Genomic DNA, 16,522 nt, shown 5'->3' on the forward strand with positions numbered 1-16,522 from the left:
TGCTATGTAAATGTTATAGGTAGAAATGGATTCACCTCTAGTTGTTAAGTAACCTGCTCGGGGTTGCACAGCTCGTAAGTGGCTCTCAAGAATGTAAATTTTTCACTTGAAATCCAATATTCTGTTCATTACATCTTAATGATTTTAGTAAACGACAATAACCTCAAAAACTATGATTCTGAGATCACAATGGTGCAGTAAGAATATTAATTTGGATAAGAGGTTATAATTAGGCAACCATATTAGCCAGCTCTTATAATAGTCAGGTATGCAAGAATCAAGGCTGAGGTCAAGCTGGTGTCAATGCAGGGCACATGTGGAAAATGCTGATGAGAAAGCCTCAACCTATGTTAAACAGTGTCCACCATGCCTTACCAATTTTGTCATATATTTCTAAATCCTTTCCTACTTTGAGTTTTCTCTAAACATTAATTGCATTCCTGTTTACTGAGATGTGAGATATATTATGTTTTTCTGGCATCTCCATTTTGCATAACTTTCTGGACACTTTGGTACATCTTTTTTTCTACAAAAGAACTAGCAACAACTGCTAGCCTCGTCTGTGCATCAGGTAGGATTTATTCTACATGAAATCTAACAAAAAGATTCCAGTAAAATTGGTTAGATACACACACACACACACACACACACACACACACACACACACACACACTTGGATTAATCACCTAAACCTATTGTACTCATATGAGTTCAGATAAAATTCTCTGATGACATAAACCACTCACATTGAAAAAGACTAGAAGAAATTGTTATTGGTTTGGCAGATCAGGGGAGCAGATAGACTAAGATTGAACCCCAAAATCTGAAAAACTCTTTCTTATACAATTAAAATTTTTAAAATAGCAAGATTGGATACACCTTGATAACTAAAAGAAAATAGTTTAGCTAACATAGCTACATTTTAACAAAAATTACCCATGTCAGATTGAGTATATATACATCAATGCATGACCTCAGAGAATGAGTTTGACTAGACTCTGGATCTTCAAGATATTCTAGGGAGAAAAAATGTTTGGGATTTATTCCAAGGTACATTTCACACTGAGAGAGTCACAATGTACATCAGCACATTGAGACTGAAATAGAACATACAAGAAAGAAACCAGCTTAACTTTCCTTCACTCAGCATTTTTCACATATATTTCACCTGGAATTTTTTTGATGGGGGGGGATAAAGAGAAAGGAGGAGTATCTCTTTTTTATCAAAAAAGAAGGATTTCTTAAATCCTTCTTTGGGTGCGTATGCTGCACTATTCCAACATGAATTTTTCTGTGGGTTAATGGATAGGTTTGATTAAACACGCATTTCTGTGGAGATTGTTTCCACATAAATCCACGGAATTAGAGCTCCATGCAATGCTGCTCCAATATGTTATTCCACAGTGCCTGCTGTGGAATAACTATTTTCCTTTGTGCAAATGGCAGTAGTTAGGTGCAAAATATGAAACAATTCAAATAAATGACAAGATGAGCCAACCTTGTCAACTGAACTGGTGTCATTATTTTTGTCAAGAAATATAAGATTACACACAGAAACTGAGAAAGCAAAAAGAAAAGAGAAAAAGTGCTGATTTTTTTTTAAAGTATTTGGGAAACTAGTTTTATCTTTTAGTATTTATGCAAACTATGCTCTGGATGAAAAACATCTGGGTTCTTTGCACTGAAGAACAAAACACATGAAACAACATTGCAGAAGTATAGATCTCAAGGTACAGGTAAAGAAGATTGTGACGATTCCAAACCTACTTGCAAACTCTTCCATAGCTGCTGATTTCAAAAGAAAGTGCTATGACCAGTCAACATAATACATGTTCTCTAGTCCACAATTTCCAAAGCTGATCCAAAGCAGCAGACCTCAGAAGTAAAGGGAGTAGGGTTTTACTGATGACTCAGAATGGAAGATATTGTGCCAGATATATATTTTCCTATAAAACTGCAAGACCAAGGTTTTGGGCAAGTTATCGGTCCCATAAGAGTACAAAAGCAAGTTCCCAGAGAAAAAGTTTTGTTTTGTTTTTTGGCACATATTCATTTGTCCCTTTTAATTGTACATTAACAGTGGCAAAGCTGCACCTTTCCTCATCAGGGACGTTGAAGGCTTTCACAGTAAGATGGTAGCTCTGCTTGGTTTCAAAATCCAAGAAGCCTTGAGTGGTTATGACTCCTGTGTTAGGGTCAATGACAACGAGGTCACTGTCAGATGGCTGTACAGTATACGCAATCACAGCATTTGTTCCAGAGTCAGCATCTGTTGCATTTAGGTGGATAACTGTTGTTCCACTTGGGGCATTTTCCAAAACAGTCCCATAAGAGTACAAAAGCAAGTTCCCAGAGAATCTCCTGATTCTCTCAGTCAGGAGAGAAAGGTAAGGTGCGAAAGGAAGAATGAATTCCTGCAGTATGATGTTACCTTCTGCCTAGAAACATCTATATCTTTTCCCTCATTAAGAAGTGTGTCCCTTGGCTGGGGGTGGTGGCTCACATTTGTAATCCCAGCACTTTGGGAGGCTGAGGCCTGAATTCAGGAGTTTGAGACCAGCCTGGCCAACATGGTGAAACCCCATCTCTACTAAAAATACAAACATTAGCTGGACGTGGTGGCATACATCTATAGTCCCAGTTACTTGGGAGGCTGAGTCAGAAGAACAGCTCGAACCTGGGAGGCGGAGGTTGCAGTGAGCCAAGATCACACCGCTGTACTCCAGCCTAGACGACAGAGTGAGACTCCGTAAAAAAAAAAGTGTGTTCCTACCTAAGGACCTTCCTTTGCAGTGTGTATACTAATTGATTGAAAAATCCCTTTCTCTAATCTTAAGTAGCAATATTCCCTCGTTCAATAAGACATTTACTTAATTTTGCAGAGGAATTAAAGCAACAAATTATAGGATATATATACTGTTTTCAAAGAGTGGATAGGCTATTAAACCCATGCACCTTTGATATTCCTCAGGGGACTGGTCTTTCTGCAACAACTTTATTACTTTGTCCTTTGTGAAGGCTACTGTCAAGCCATTGTCAACCTAGTATTTCACAGTATCAAGACACACCGATTTGTGAGGGAAATTGTGTAAATTTATTTCTAGATGCAGCCAGTGATCAATAGAAATACATAGACCTTGATCATGAGACAGTCTCCACATAAATCTCAGTGTGTTTCATCAAGCCTGCCCATTAACCCACAAAACAGTTCATGTTGGAATAGTGCAGCATATACACCCAAAGACTCGATTGTTCACCTGATCGTACCCACCTGGAGTTCTGTCTGTCTCAAATGCAGTAAGCTCTAAACAAAAATCATTACCTATCGCCCACTGCATGTATCCTTTTAACATATTCCTCCTCTAGATAAAGGACACACTATCCACCCAGTCTTTCAGAACAGAAATTTCAAAGCCATTTTTGAGTGCCAGTTCTTTTAGAGGTCACCCTTCACCTTCAACCTCACTGGGATCCCTGATCATCAAGAAAAGACAACTCTAAACACCCTGTCATGAGGATTTATTAGTTACATTAAAAAACTAAACTCATCATATGATATTCAAAATACCCAACATAGAGATTATTAATTTACACTTTATCTTCCTCCGTTCATGGTCACCCACCATGCTGGGCGCAGTGGCTCATTCTTGTAATCCCAGCACTTTGGGAAGCTGAGGTCAGTGGATGGCTTGAGCTCAGGAGTTTGAGACCAGCCTGAGCAACATAGTGAAACTTCATCTCTAGAAAAGTTAGCTGGGCATCGTGGTGTATACCCATAATCTCAGCTACTTGGGAGGCTGAGGTGGGAGGACTGGTTGAGCCTGGGAGAGTTTCAGGCTGGGCTGAGCTGTGATCATGTCACTGCACTCCTGCAGCCTAAGTGACAGAGGGAGACCCTGTAAATATTTTTTATGTGTGTGTGTGTGTGTGTGTGTGTATACATTTAACTGTAAATATGTATGTACATTTTACCCACAATCATGTTATTGTGAAGCCATACTCACTCCAAACACAATCAACATTGTTGGAGCCACATCAAACCTCACTGTTTTCTGAATGCAGTATAAGCTTTCATGCCCCCACTGGGTGTGGCTTGCTGTTTAATCTATGGGAAGCTACCCTCCTTTTCTTCCCCCTCATTCTGCCCCATCCAACATCACTACTCCACCCTTTACCTTGTGGGCATCATGACCTCATCTATTCTTTAAGACCCAGTACAAATAATTTCCTTCAGGAAATCTTCCCATAAGTCTCCACCCCAGAGAAAAATCGATCCTCCTAACTTGAAAGATTCACAGTACTTTACATACACTTCTCTACTGTGGTACCTATTTCATGTCAACTCGTTACTTACCTGTCTGCTTCCTTACTATATTAGAAACTTCAGAGAGGCATTGTCCAAGTACTAACAGATATTCGGTAAATATGCACCAGATGAATGAACAATTAGCTGAACCACTGGTTCACACTGTAAAGTCGTTCCAGTACTCTGTGATTTCAAATGTGAAAATGACGTCTCAGAGTTACTGAAAACTCCCTTTTCAGTATGTCTCCTGAGGTCATCTTACACATTTTTTCTCTTGGAGATATGCAAATTTAGGGGATGAAATGAGTATATAAAGCCATCAAATAAGAAATGAAAAAAAGGAAAGGAGTAGAAGGAGAATCTAATCATAAACCATCAATTTTCCCTATGACCCTGAAGAGACCAGTCAGCAGCTTTGAAAAATCACTCACTTGATAGATTCTGCTCAGAATTAAGTTATCTGGGAAAAAAAGAATCAGAGAACTATTATAATGTGCGAAAGGTTTTTGGTGTTTTGCAACTGGTTTATTTGGCATTAGAATGTCACACCTCACTTTGAAACGACAAAGCTACCCATCAGAACATTACACAACTCAGTCAGCTGTATTTAGTCATAGCTGTATTTTGCATTTTCAGTTAAAGTTGCACCAGAGATACAGGCAACCTCAAAGAAAATCATTGAGAGCCACTCACATAAAACATAGCCTAGACATGTTAATTTAGCAGCACATATGGAACCCTGGAGAGCTTGGCAGCCTTAACTTTGAATCAGAGCAGAATTTGATCAGCCAGCCTGTCTGACCCTTTATATCACAGAATGTAGATGATAAAATAATGTAATGAGCCTTCAAGATTATGCTGCACTGGCTCTTACTCAAGTCACATGGATATTCCCATCTTTCTTCTTAAGATTCACGTGTCTTGGTCTTCTCACTCATATCTCACATTAGAAAAAGAGTGGAATCCATCTCATGGAATCCTGGCACTTCTCTTCCCCAGTCTTTTCCAAAATTCCTTTCACAGAATGATAGTCTCACTAGAAGCTCCAGATAAATAGGTTCCATAGTTCTAATGTACATATATATGCATACACACACACTGAATATTATGTCCCACCAGAAGAGATTCATAGTGCCTAGTAACAATATTAAATACCTGAGGGGACCAAGGAAACAAATCACGTTAAATTAACTGGATCTGGATTTCCCAAACATCTGCTCTACTGAACACTCTTTTCTCTGCTACTGTTTCGATCACATCAAACAAGACGTTTGCAGAAATTTACAAATAAAATACAGGACCCTAGTTACATTTGAGGTTCAAATAACAAAAACATTTTAGTATGAGTATATCCCAAATACTTACTTGTCCCAAATGAAATATGCCTATATTAAAATGTATGTGTATGTGTGTGTGTGTGTGTGTGTGTGTGTGTACATTTGACAAGACCAAAGCCAGCAACGGTGAGAATTTGACAGGGCAGAGGGATGATGAGATCTTGTGAAGATGTCCCAAGGTGATAAAGAAAACAGTAGAATTGTGAGATAGGAGATGGCAGACTCATCAACTAGAACCACCGACCAGTTTGCAGGTGCTCGTTGCTATGCCAGCTCAGCCTTCCGGTACCATCATAAGCCCCTAAGGACAGTGGAGGTCACATCAAATGGGACAGGGCAGACATCAGGAGGAGTGGGCCAGGTCTTTGTGCTTAGAGAGCCAGCTGAGTCCTCTAGAGTAAAAACAGCTCCCTTAAGTATAACATAGAATTACTTTCCTGCACAGTCTTATGTGCAGGATATCTGATATATGTTATGAGCAGGATATCTTTTATCTGTTGTTTATGTCTTAGCAACAGGTATAAGACTCTAAGTTACATTTGAATTTCAGAAAAGTAAAAAATAATTATTTTGCTAAATGAAACAGGTTTAGAGGTCCTTGTCAAAGAGCATAGAATCTAAGAGGAAATCGAGAATCTATGTAAGTAGATGGCTCACCCCTGGTTTCACCCACCCCTGGTTTCACCCACCCCTGGGCCACCTACTTACATAATAACTCATTAGAAAATGTGAATATTTTTACTATAAATATGAAGGCAATGGTATTCAGCCACAAAATCTGAATAGTGTTGCCTTCATATTTATAGTAAAAAAATCCCCCAATCAGAAGGCATTTAGTGATTCTATCACTGTCTTTTTTTTTTTTTTTTTGAGACAGAGTCTCGCTCTGTCACCCAGGCTGGAGTACAGTGGCCCAATCTTGGCTCACTGCAACCTCCACCTCCTGGTTTCAAGCAATTCTCCTGCCTTAGCCTCCCGAGCAGCTAGGATTACAGGCACCTGCCACCATACCTGGCTATTTTTGTATTTTTAGGAGAGATGGGGGTTTCACCATATTGGCCAAGCTGGTCTCAAACTCAAGACCTTGTAATCCACCCACCTTGGCCTCCCAAAGTGTTGGGATTACAGGCATGAGCCACCAACTGGACAACAAAGTCACTCCCTCTCTATTTCCTCATTCATTAAATGAGGGGGCTGTATTAAGTTAGTTCTAAGGTCTCTTCCAGCACTAAGATCTTACAAAAAATATTGTTACACAATGAAAATAAGGGACAGACCTAGATAATGTCAGATGATATTATGTGGTTTATGTATAATAAAGATAAATAGAAAAATTATGTGCCTTAGTTTCACTTATGGAGCTATTTTCTGGTCAATTTCTATTTTATTTCAAGTGTAAAATATCTAAATTATTTCCAATTATTGTAGACATTACCAGAATTAGCTCCTTTTAAATGAGCACTAATTGCTAAAGTCTCAATTTTAGTCTGGAAGTATTTTGCCTGGGATTTAAAAAATAATGCCTCCTATAAAGATGGATCCTTAACTGCTGTGCACAATCCCTGAATTTATTAGTGCCCAGATGAATCCCTTCCTATGAATTCTTGTTTCCTTAAGCAGGGCTCCTTTGGTGGGCAGATGAAAATAGAAATCTAGTTCAGATTCAGCCAGCACTTCAAGAGTGCCTACTGCGAGTCAGACTTTAATATCACATTCATTCTCACAGCCACATTTTAAGGAATGGCAGACACAAACCAGCTCTTCACCAAACCCATTTTCTCCTCTTCCTTTGCCCACATCAAGACCGTATAAACCAGACTCCTTTTAAGAGTGGCTACATCAATGGAAACTTGCCAATGAAATGTGAGCAGAAGCCATAGGGGTCACTTCCAAGGCAGCTCACAAAACTTTCCCATGTACTCCCCTTGCTCTTTGATCTTCTGCAGCTACCCTGGAAGCCATGAGTTGAAGCTACAAGAGGCACAAGATAGAAAGTGCCTATATCCTCAAATCATATTGAAGAAGAGCTACCAGACTAACCAGAACACCTACTCAAGGCTTGAAATGAGCAGGAAATAAACTCCCATTGGGCGAAGCCACTAAGACTACACAGTTGATTTTGTTGTTGTTACCAACGTTGTATATTTATTTTATATATGTACATTTATAAAACTGTAACAATGTGGCATATTGATTTATTAATTGCATTTTTTATTTAAAAACAACACTACTGAGTATTGTTTTGATGGTTAAATTTGTACAGATATTGCCATGATTTATTTAACCACTCTACTACTGAGAAGGTATTTATGTGGTTTCTAATTTTTGATACAATAAGAAGCATATAATAACATATCTCAACATAATTATGCACATTTATGACTATTTCTCATGAATTAATTTTATAGGAATAGAAGTAATGGCAGAGTGCATAAACTCAGTCTCTCTCTCTCTTTCTTCTGTCTTTCTTTCTTCTGTCTCTCTCTTTCTTTCTTCTGTCTCTCTCTTTCTTCTGTCTCTCTCTTTCTTCTGTCTCTCTTCTGTCTGTCTCTCTCTCTCTCTTTCTTCTCTCTCTCTCTCTCTCTTCTGTCTCTCTCTCTTGCATTGCCTAGAATGCAAAATGCATGTTCCTTTCATCCTTCTAGGTTTACACAGTTTATCTTTTATAACCATGAGCCTCGACCTTAGCTAATACTTGCAGTTAGCATTACTGTCCTCATTTACGCAGGAGACAGTGACTGAGAGATCACACAACCTACTGTCAATGTACTAGAACTGGATTCAATACCGTACCTCTCCCTCCAAGTCCTGTGACTTTTCTAAAGCAATGTTTTCCCTCTTCCAAAGTTTCTGATTTCTACAGGAATATTACATATGCTTTTCAGACCATTTGCGCCCTTTTCTTGAAAAAGAAACATTTTTTCAAGCTCATTCCAGAATCACAGAGATAAGGGAAGAGTCAATGAATTATCATCTTGGCAAGAGCTAACGAAAGATTAAATTCTTTTCTCGTTTTAATCAAATCAATTTGAAAATGAATGCAACCCTTAATCCCAGGGTTTATAACTATAACTTTTGTCCATGGAATAAGCTTTGGGGGTAAATTCACTTCACTTTCCAGTGAATTTTATTTCCGTATTTTATTATTTACCATGGAAAAAGAAAGAGGAACAGACTATTGAATCCTGCTACTGAAACCATCCAGTTTGTAGCACTTTGGCACCCACAGAAAACTAATCCAGATAGTTCTGCTAGTGTTATGCAGAGAGGAAGAGGCAGAAAATAGAAACACTGGGACCAGTTAGGGGCTTATTCTGGGCCCCAGTATAAGGCAAGGCTGCCCACAATAAGTAGAAGTAGAGGAAATGCTAAGAAAATCACCAAAAGAATCATTATACTTACTAGGGAAGAAACAATAGCTCTTGGTGTTTAATTAAATATGTGAAGTTAGGGGAAAAAAGGAGAAAAACCAATAACAGAATCTCAATTCTAGGTGACTTGGAAGATGCTCTAGCACCATTAACCAAGAGGCAAAAATTAGTTTGATGAGAGGTTTTAGCAAAAGAATATTTTATTTTTGTGAAAGTCTTCTCTGCCATTGCAATTGATGTGTTCCTAAGAATGTTTGCATTGACATTTAAAAAAGCAAAATTTCAATAAAGAGAAAGGTGGTTTAGGGGCTAGAGTTTCAGGCCCAAAAATATAAAGTCTTTTTCGTGAAGAAATCTAGAAATCATCATTCTCAGCAAACTGACGCAAGAACAGAAAACCAAACACCGCATATTCTCACTCATAAGTGGGTGTTGAACAATGAGAACACATGGACAGAGAGAGAAACGTCACACACCAGGGCCTGTCAGGGGGTGGGGGACTAGGGGAGGGATAGCAGGGAGTAGGGGGATAGGAGGGAGAGAGATTACATTAGGAGAAATACCTAATGTAGATGATGGGGTGATGAATGCAGCAAACCACCATGGCATGTGTATACCTACGTAACAAACTTTCATGTTCTGCACATGTACCCCCAGAATTTAAAGTACAATAAAATATTTATATATATTTATAAAATTTTAATAACTTGTTTTAGTGGTAAGTGTATAGCTAAGAAATCCATACATCACTAAATAAATTCTACCCTAGAAGAATTTACTCTTGATTCAGTTCTGGATCAAGAGTAATCACCTGTCTGGAAGGATCTTGAACCTGGGATGTTGAGACTACAGTGAGCTGTAATCACACCACTGCACTCCAGCCTGGGTTGCAGAATAAGATTCTGTCCCAAAAATAAAAATAAAAAGAGTAATCACCTGTCTTTCTTATGGGAACCAGCAACTGTCATTAATGTAATTATTACATACTCTTATCTTTATCATCTGTTTTTACAATAGGGCACGAAACAACTTATGCAAACCAATCATATTTGCTTATAACAGCTTTTTACCTGTGCTAATACATACAGGTAAAAAGGTATGGTTTCCAATCATAATTGTTTTATATGAGGTGTACAACACAAATCATGTCTAATTAATAGAATAGATTACATTATAACAATTTGAGTTTTGAAAATTTCTTTGAATACTGCCCAGGCACGATGGCTCATGCCTGTAATCCCAGGCCTTTGCAAGGCCAACATGAGTAAATCACCTGAAGCCAGTTCAAGACCAGCCTAGCCAACATGGTGAAACCCCACATCTACCAAAAATACTCATAAAAAAAAAATTAGCCAGACATGGTGGCAGGTGCCTGTAATCCCTGCTACCCAGGAGGCTGAGGGAGGAGAATTACTTGTACCCAGGAGGCAGAGGTTGCAGTGAGCAGAGACCACCCCACTGCACTCCAGCCTAGGCAACAGAGTGAGACTCCATATCAAAAAAAAAAGAAAATCTCTTTTAATATTAGTCTAGGCATCTCTCTCAACATGCCCATCAGGCAGTTAAATACAGGAAAGCACCGTTTATGAAAGAGGTTGGAGTGAGAGATCCTAGTAAGTAAAGCTTTCAGATGTATAAAAGCAAACACAAAGTCTTTCAGATAGGAAGCCATTTACAAATTCCTAAGCGCAGGTAGGAGTTTTCAGAAAATCTACAAAGACCAAGCCTAGGTCTTTACCAAGGCTGGAGTCAAAGATCAGAGCCCACCTTTATCTGCCTACATGGATAGCTTTAAAGGGACTGTTCTGGGCTGTGTCCCAATGTGTTGAGTATTCATTCCTGCTATTTGACCAAATCTCAATGCCTTCCTTTGAGTCTTATAATCCTTAGATCACTCAGATATAAAGTCACATATTCCAAAGGTAGGTTATACTTCCAGCTTTCATTGTAGCTCATTACAAGGAGCAACATATAAGTAAAAGGATAGAATATCCACCCATCTTTTATTGAGAAATTGCATCATGTAGCATCCTGGTAAGCCTTTACATGCATTGGAGGAGAAACGTAAGGCATTTGGAAGTAAAACGTGAAGCCCTAAGGGGAACAAAACATATAGAAGAAGATGGTGAAGAATCAGTGCATTTGTCCTTCACAACCCAACTATGGGCTTCAGGAGAGCAGGAATAGTAATGGCTTTGTTTTCCACCGCATAACCAGCACTGCACATAGAAGCTGAAACATTAGAGGTTTTCTTTTTCTTTCTTTCTTTCTTTCTTTCTTTCTTTCTTTCTTTCTTTCTTTCTTTCTTTCTTTCTTTCCTTCCTTCTTTCTTTCTGTCTTTCTTTCTTTTCTTCCTTCTTTCTTTCTGTCTTTCTTTCTTTCCTTCCTTCTTTCTTTCTTTCTTTTCTTCCTTCTTTCTTTCTGTCTTTCTTTCTTTCCTTTTATTTTTTAGATGGAGTCTCACTCTGTCCCCAGGCTGCAGTGCAGTGTGTGATCTCAGCTCACTGCAACCTCCACCTCTTGGGTTCAAGCAATTCTCCTGCCTCAGACTCCTGAGTAGCTGGGACTACAGGTACACACCACCATCCCCAGCGAATATGTTTGCATTTTTAGCAGGGATGAGGTTTCACCATGTTGGCCAGGGTGGTCTCGATCTCCTGACCTCAGGACCTGCCTGCCTTGGCCTCCCAAAGTGCTGGGATTACATGAACATTAGAGGTATTCTAATGTTTGTTGGAAGAAAGACAGAATGAAGAGAGGGAGGAAAGGAGGCAAACAGGGAAAAAGGAGAAAGGAGAGCGTGAGAGAAGGTGGCAGGAAGGGAAGAAGGGAGACAAAGAGGGAGAAATTTGATTTTGAGCTGGGACCTTGAGATAATGTCCCAAAGACAATGAATGGCCAAGAGACTTCGGTCTGGAATGGAGAAAAAGTTCTGGAAATAGTGACATGATATTGTGAATTTACTTAATGCCACTGAATTGTGCAGTTGAGAAGACTTAAAATGACAACTTTTATGCTATATATATGTATGTATATTTTACCATGATAAGAAAAATTTAAATTAGATTTAAGTTGTTATTATCACTAGAGTATAAATGTTCTCTGTCCTCAAACTTTCAATAAAGTGTTAGATACACAAATGCCTCGTGTACGTGGATCTTGTGAAAATTGTAAAAAGGAAATATAAAAATCTGAATCACAGTAGACTGAACAGAAGCTGACCATAAAATAGGAAGAAAATTCATGAAATGAACTAATTCTTCTAAATTAGAAAGCTCAGAGCCCAGGAAGATAAGAAAAAAGTTAGGCATCTTCCCCCAACCTCTCCATTCTCAGTTTCCTTGGAGATGTTGGGAATAGCCAACACTTCCACAAGAGAGCAAACGGAGATAAGAGAGCTCCTTGTGTTTCAACGTTAAATGACAGGATGTCTCAGCTGATACTTGGGTTGCATGTATATTATCTCAATTTACACCTGAAAACAGAGGTGTGAGATGCTGCCATGATCTCTGGTTCACACACAAATGAACTAACTGCGGCTTAGGAATGTCGGCAAACCTGCACCCAACTGGCGGAACCAGAAAAAGTTGTGCTCCTTCCCTGCAGCTCTGAGATGCTGGATACAAATTGCATTTCTAGGCTGTAAATGAAGAGAAAGAAATAATCACTGCCCTGTCTTTTAAAAGACAGTTCTCAAAAACAAACTTTGAAACTTTACAATTTATTATGTAATAAGGCAAAGAATGGAGAGAACTTCCAAAGTTCAAGTACAAATCGAATAGCTTTAATAGCAAAAAGATGATTCCCCAAACAGAAATGAAGGCAAGAAAATAGCTTTGCCAGACAGCTACCACAGCCTGAAATGTTCACACTGTCACAATAAATAGCCCAAGCAAAAGCTTGTTCATATATACAAAACCTGTGTTCTTATATATTATTAACATAGAAATCTTATCTATTAGAGCCAAGTAACCATCTAAATTAAAACATAAAGAAGGCATCTCTGTCCTTATATTTTTTATTGACATCTGGAAGGCTGAAAGTTAAAAAAAAAAAATTGTAATCTGTCATTTTCTTAAAAAGTGGGAATTTTCCAAATCATATGTAAAGTGACTAAAATAAACAACGAATGAGAATCATGTAAATAACAGCTTTGAAAGGGCAATGTAGAGTTCCCCTAGTGATTTCTATTTGAAAATAAATCAGAGCATTCTCAAAAGCCAGAATGCTTCTTTTAAAAAGAGAAGGCATGAAACTAATATAGACTAAAAAACCATGTCTTGGTTTAATGAGATACTACCATGAGCCATACATACTAACATTATCCAATTTAATCCTAAGAGAGTTGTCAACAGGAAAAATTTTAAATATTGCATCTATATGGAAATAATCTATACATTTTGCCTCTGAAAAACCATCAGAGAAATAAGAAATCTGTTTTGCACTGACAACAGAGTGAGATCAAATTCTTCACGAGGCACCAGCATTTCTCTTATGAAAAAGGACACCCATTGTTGACGGCATGTGTATCTCCTATGTCTCCATTTTCTGTAAAAATCATCTGCTTTTGTTTCTCCTTGAACAACTCTAAAAAGAAAATTGAGTTGTGTTCTCTGGACAGAACAGATGAGAAGGGCAAAAGCAAACCAGTTGGTAGCCAGTCTTCACTTTCTTTAAAAAAAAAAAAAAAGGCAAAGGGACTTAGCATGTTGACCTCCACCTATCCAGATGGTTTGATTTATTCAGCACACAAGTTCCAGACGAGAGCAAGCAAGAAGTGTGGCTAAGTGTTAATATAAGCCAAGAGGGTTTTAAGCTTCTTTTTAAGAAGATTTACTAAAACACAGAGCTTTAGTTTTCTCAGAGCTCTGACTTGATCAATCAATTGGAATCCTCAATCGGGAGATTCTGCCAATCTGCTGCCACCAGTGGAGAGAGTGTGAAACTAGAGCCAGAGCCACTCTTTTGATGTGATGAATTTCAGGGCCTGAAAAATGACTTCCTTTTTTTCCTCCTTCTCCTTCTATTCCCAGTTGATCATGATGAGATCTTTTGCAAATGTTTCCACTGTGATCCTCTAAGTAAGACTGAGAACCTCTCAGTGATCCCGCTGCCCCCTTCCCTGCACACCTCTCTGTAGAATCTGGTTTTCCGGGTAACTTTTTCCTACATAAAAGTTATTCCATGTGCCCCTAGAAATTGGGGGAAATGTAGAAGACAAGATACTCCTAGAAATTGCATAGCTCTGGCCTGTAATCCCAGCATTTTGGGAGGCGGAGGCAGCAAATCACTTGAGGTCAGGAGTTCAAAACCAGCCTGGCCAGCATGGTGAAACACTAGCTCTACTAAAAATACAAAAATTAGTCGGGCAGAATGGTGAACATCTATAACCCCAGCTACTCCAGAGACTAACACAGGAAAGTCACTTGAACCCGGGAGGCAGAGGTTGCAGTGAGCCAAGATCATGCCACTGCACTCTAGCCTGGGCAACAGAGCAAGAATTTGTCGAAAAGAAAAGAAGAAAAGTGAAAAGGAGAGAAGAGGAGAGGAGAGGAGAGGAGAGGAGAAGAAGAGAGAAGAGAAGAGAAGAGAAGAGAAGAGAAGAGAAGAGAAGAGAAGAGAAGAGAAGAGTAGAGAAGAGAAGAGAAGAGAAGAGAAGAGAAGAGAAGAGAAGAGAAGAGAAGAGAAGAGAAGAGAAGAGAAGAAGGGGAGGGGAGAGGAGGAGAGGGGAGGGGAGAGGAGGAGAGGGGAGGGGAGGGGAGAAGAGAGAGAAGAGAGAGAGAGAGAGAAGGGAAGGGAAGGGAAGGGAAGGGAAGGGAAGGGAAGAGAAGAGAAGAGAAGAGAAGAGAAGAGAAGAGAAGAGAAGAGAAGAGAAGAGAAGAGAAGAGAAGAGAAGAGAAGAGAAGAGAAGGGAAATCTCATAGTCTTTACTTCACCACACAGCCGAAGACTCTCTCTGAATAAGTAAAATATAAGGTAATCCTTTGCTTGGTCACAGGGCATAATGACTAAGCCCATATTCTAGGCTCAGAAGAAAAAAAAAAAAATAGACCCTGATTAGCAAAGACTCTTGCAAACCAGGAACTCTGTTGAGGAAACCAAATACCACCTGTTCTCACTAATAAGTAGGAACTAAACATTGAGTACACATGGACATAAAGATAAAAACGATAGACACTGTCCACTGCAAGAGTGGGAACAGAGGAAGAGGGAAAAGGATTGGAAAACTACCGATTGGGAGCTATGTTCAGTACTTGACAAATGGGTTCAATCATACCCCAAACCTCAGCTTCACACAGTACACCCTCGTAGCAAACCTGCACGTATACCCACCCCCCCAAATCTAAATTAAAAGTTGAAATTTTTTAAAAAGAACTCTGCTGAGACATACATTTGCAATGCCAAATAATGCAGGTTTATTGAGAAATACATGGCGAGACAAGCTCCCTCTTTGAGAGACACAAAAGCAGAGACCAGAGATGCAGCAGCACGGTGAAAACATGTTAAAAGCATTAGAGACTGGGGTGTGGATGGTAAATCTTCTGGACACATCCAGAGGCATACACAGCACCAGTGAGCAGCCCTTAAAACAAGCTTAAGGCTGGCCAGAAAACATTTAGAGTGCCAAAGACAGCATGTGAATGGCTAGTAGCCAGCAGTCAGGCAGTCAGAAGAGGAGTCAGCGATGAAGAGTTATTAGGGACAAGCAGTGTGCTGGAAGGTCCTGGAAACAGCTGGCAGGTCGTGGAGTCTTGATTCGCTCACTGGCTCCTACACACTTAGCAGGTTCTTCGGCAGCTGGACACGCAGGACTGCTGGTACATCCTGGAGACCCCACAGGCTGGCTGGCAGACAGTAGAGACTCCTCCCACTGGTTGGCAGACACTGGAGATGCCTCCCAGGGGCTGACATCCACTAGAGACAAAGGTGAGCGGCCGGCTACAGGTAGTTGAACAGGGGTTGGAAACACAGGTAGTTTGCCGAGAGCAGGTCACCTGGCAAGGGTTGGAGACGCATGAAGTTCGCTGATAGCAGGTTGGCTGGCAAGCAGTGGGCCCGCAGCAGGTCTCCTGACAGTGGTCCAGGAGCCAAGATCCAGTCTGGAAGGAACTGGGCAAATAGATGCCGCTCAGGCAGTCAGCATCAGTGACGGAAGTCGTGGCAACTGGGGCCACTGGAGCAGTGCAGCGTCCTCCAATTGGCCGGGAAGAGCAATTTCTTGTGGAGCAGTTGAAGGACATGATGTCAGACAGAGGGCTGTAGGTAGCTTGCTGAAGTTACCTCCTGAGTTGTGAATGTCACTTCAGGCTCCTGAGCTTTTATAGATCCTTGCTGGTGGGTGGAGCTCTCTCCCTGGTCTCCCTGGCTTCTTTGGCTCAGACCAGCTTGCCTTAGAACATCTTATGAATCCACACATTAATTGTCTCTTAAGAAGCCTTTACCCTCATAAAGAAGTTTAGTAGTTTGGTAACTAAATCACAAGTCTTCTGTACTGTACTTAGTTTGAT

General features: G+C 39.8%; 1 protein-coding gene across 1 annotated transcript; it reads right to left on the reverse strand.

The window, feature by feature from the left end:
• Positions 1-15,406: 15,406 nt before the first annotated feature.
• KRTAP11-1 (keratin associated protein 11-1) lies at positions 15,407-16,307 on the reverse strand. Its single transcript, XM_002761355.4, has one exon. The coding sequence runs from the start codon at positions 16,253-16,255 to the stop codon at positions 15,794-15,796; it is 462 nt and encodes a 153-aa protein (XP_002761401.3). The 5' UTR covers positions 16,256-16,307; the 3' UTR covers positions 15,407-15,793.
• Positions 16,308-16,522: the final 215 nt, after the last annotated feature.

The sequence above is a fragment of the Callithrix jacchus genome, chromosome 21 (assembly GCF_049354715.1).
Source record: "Callithrix jacchus isolate 240 chromosome 21, calJac240_pri, whole genome shotgun sequence".
Classification (NCBI taxonomy): Eukaryota; Metazoa; Chordata; class Mammalia; order Primates; family Cebidae; genus Callithrix; species Callithrix jacchus.

Bases quoted from the DNA above. Each gene is read 5' to 3' on its own strand.
- KRTAP11-1 (XM_002761355.4), bottom strand. From the start codon at position 16,255: ATGTCCTTCAACTGCTCCACAAGAAATTGCTCTTCCCGGCCAATTGGA.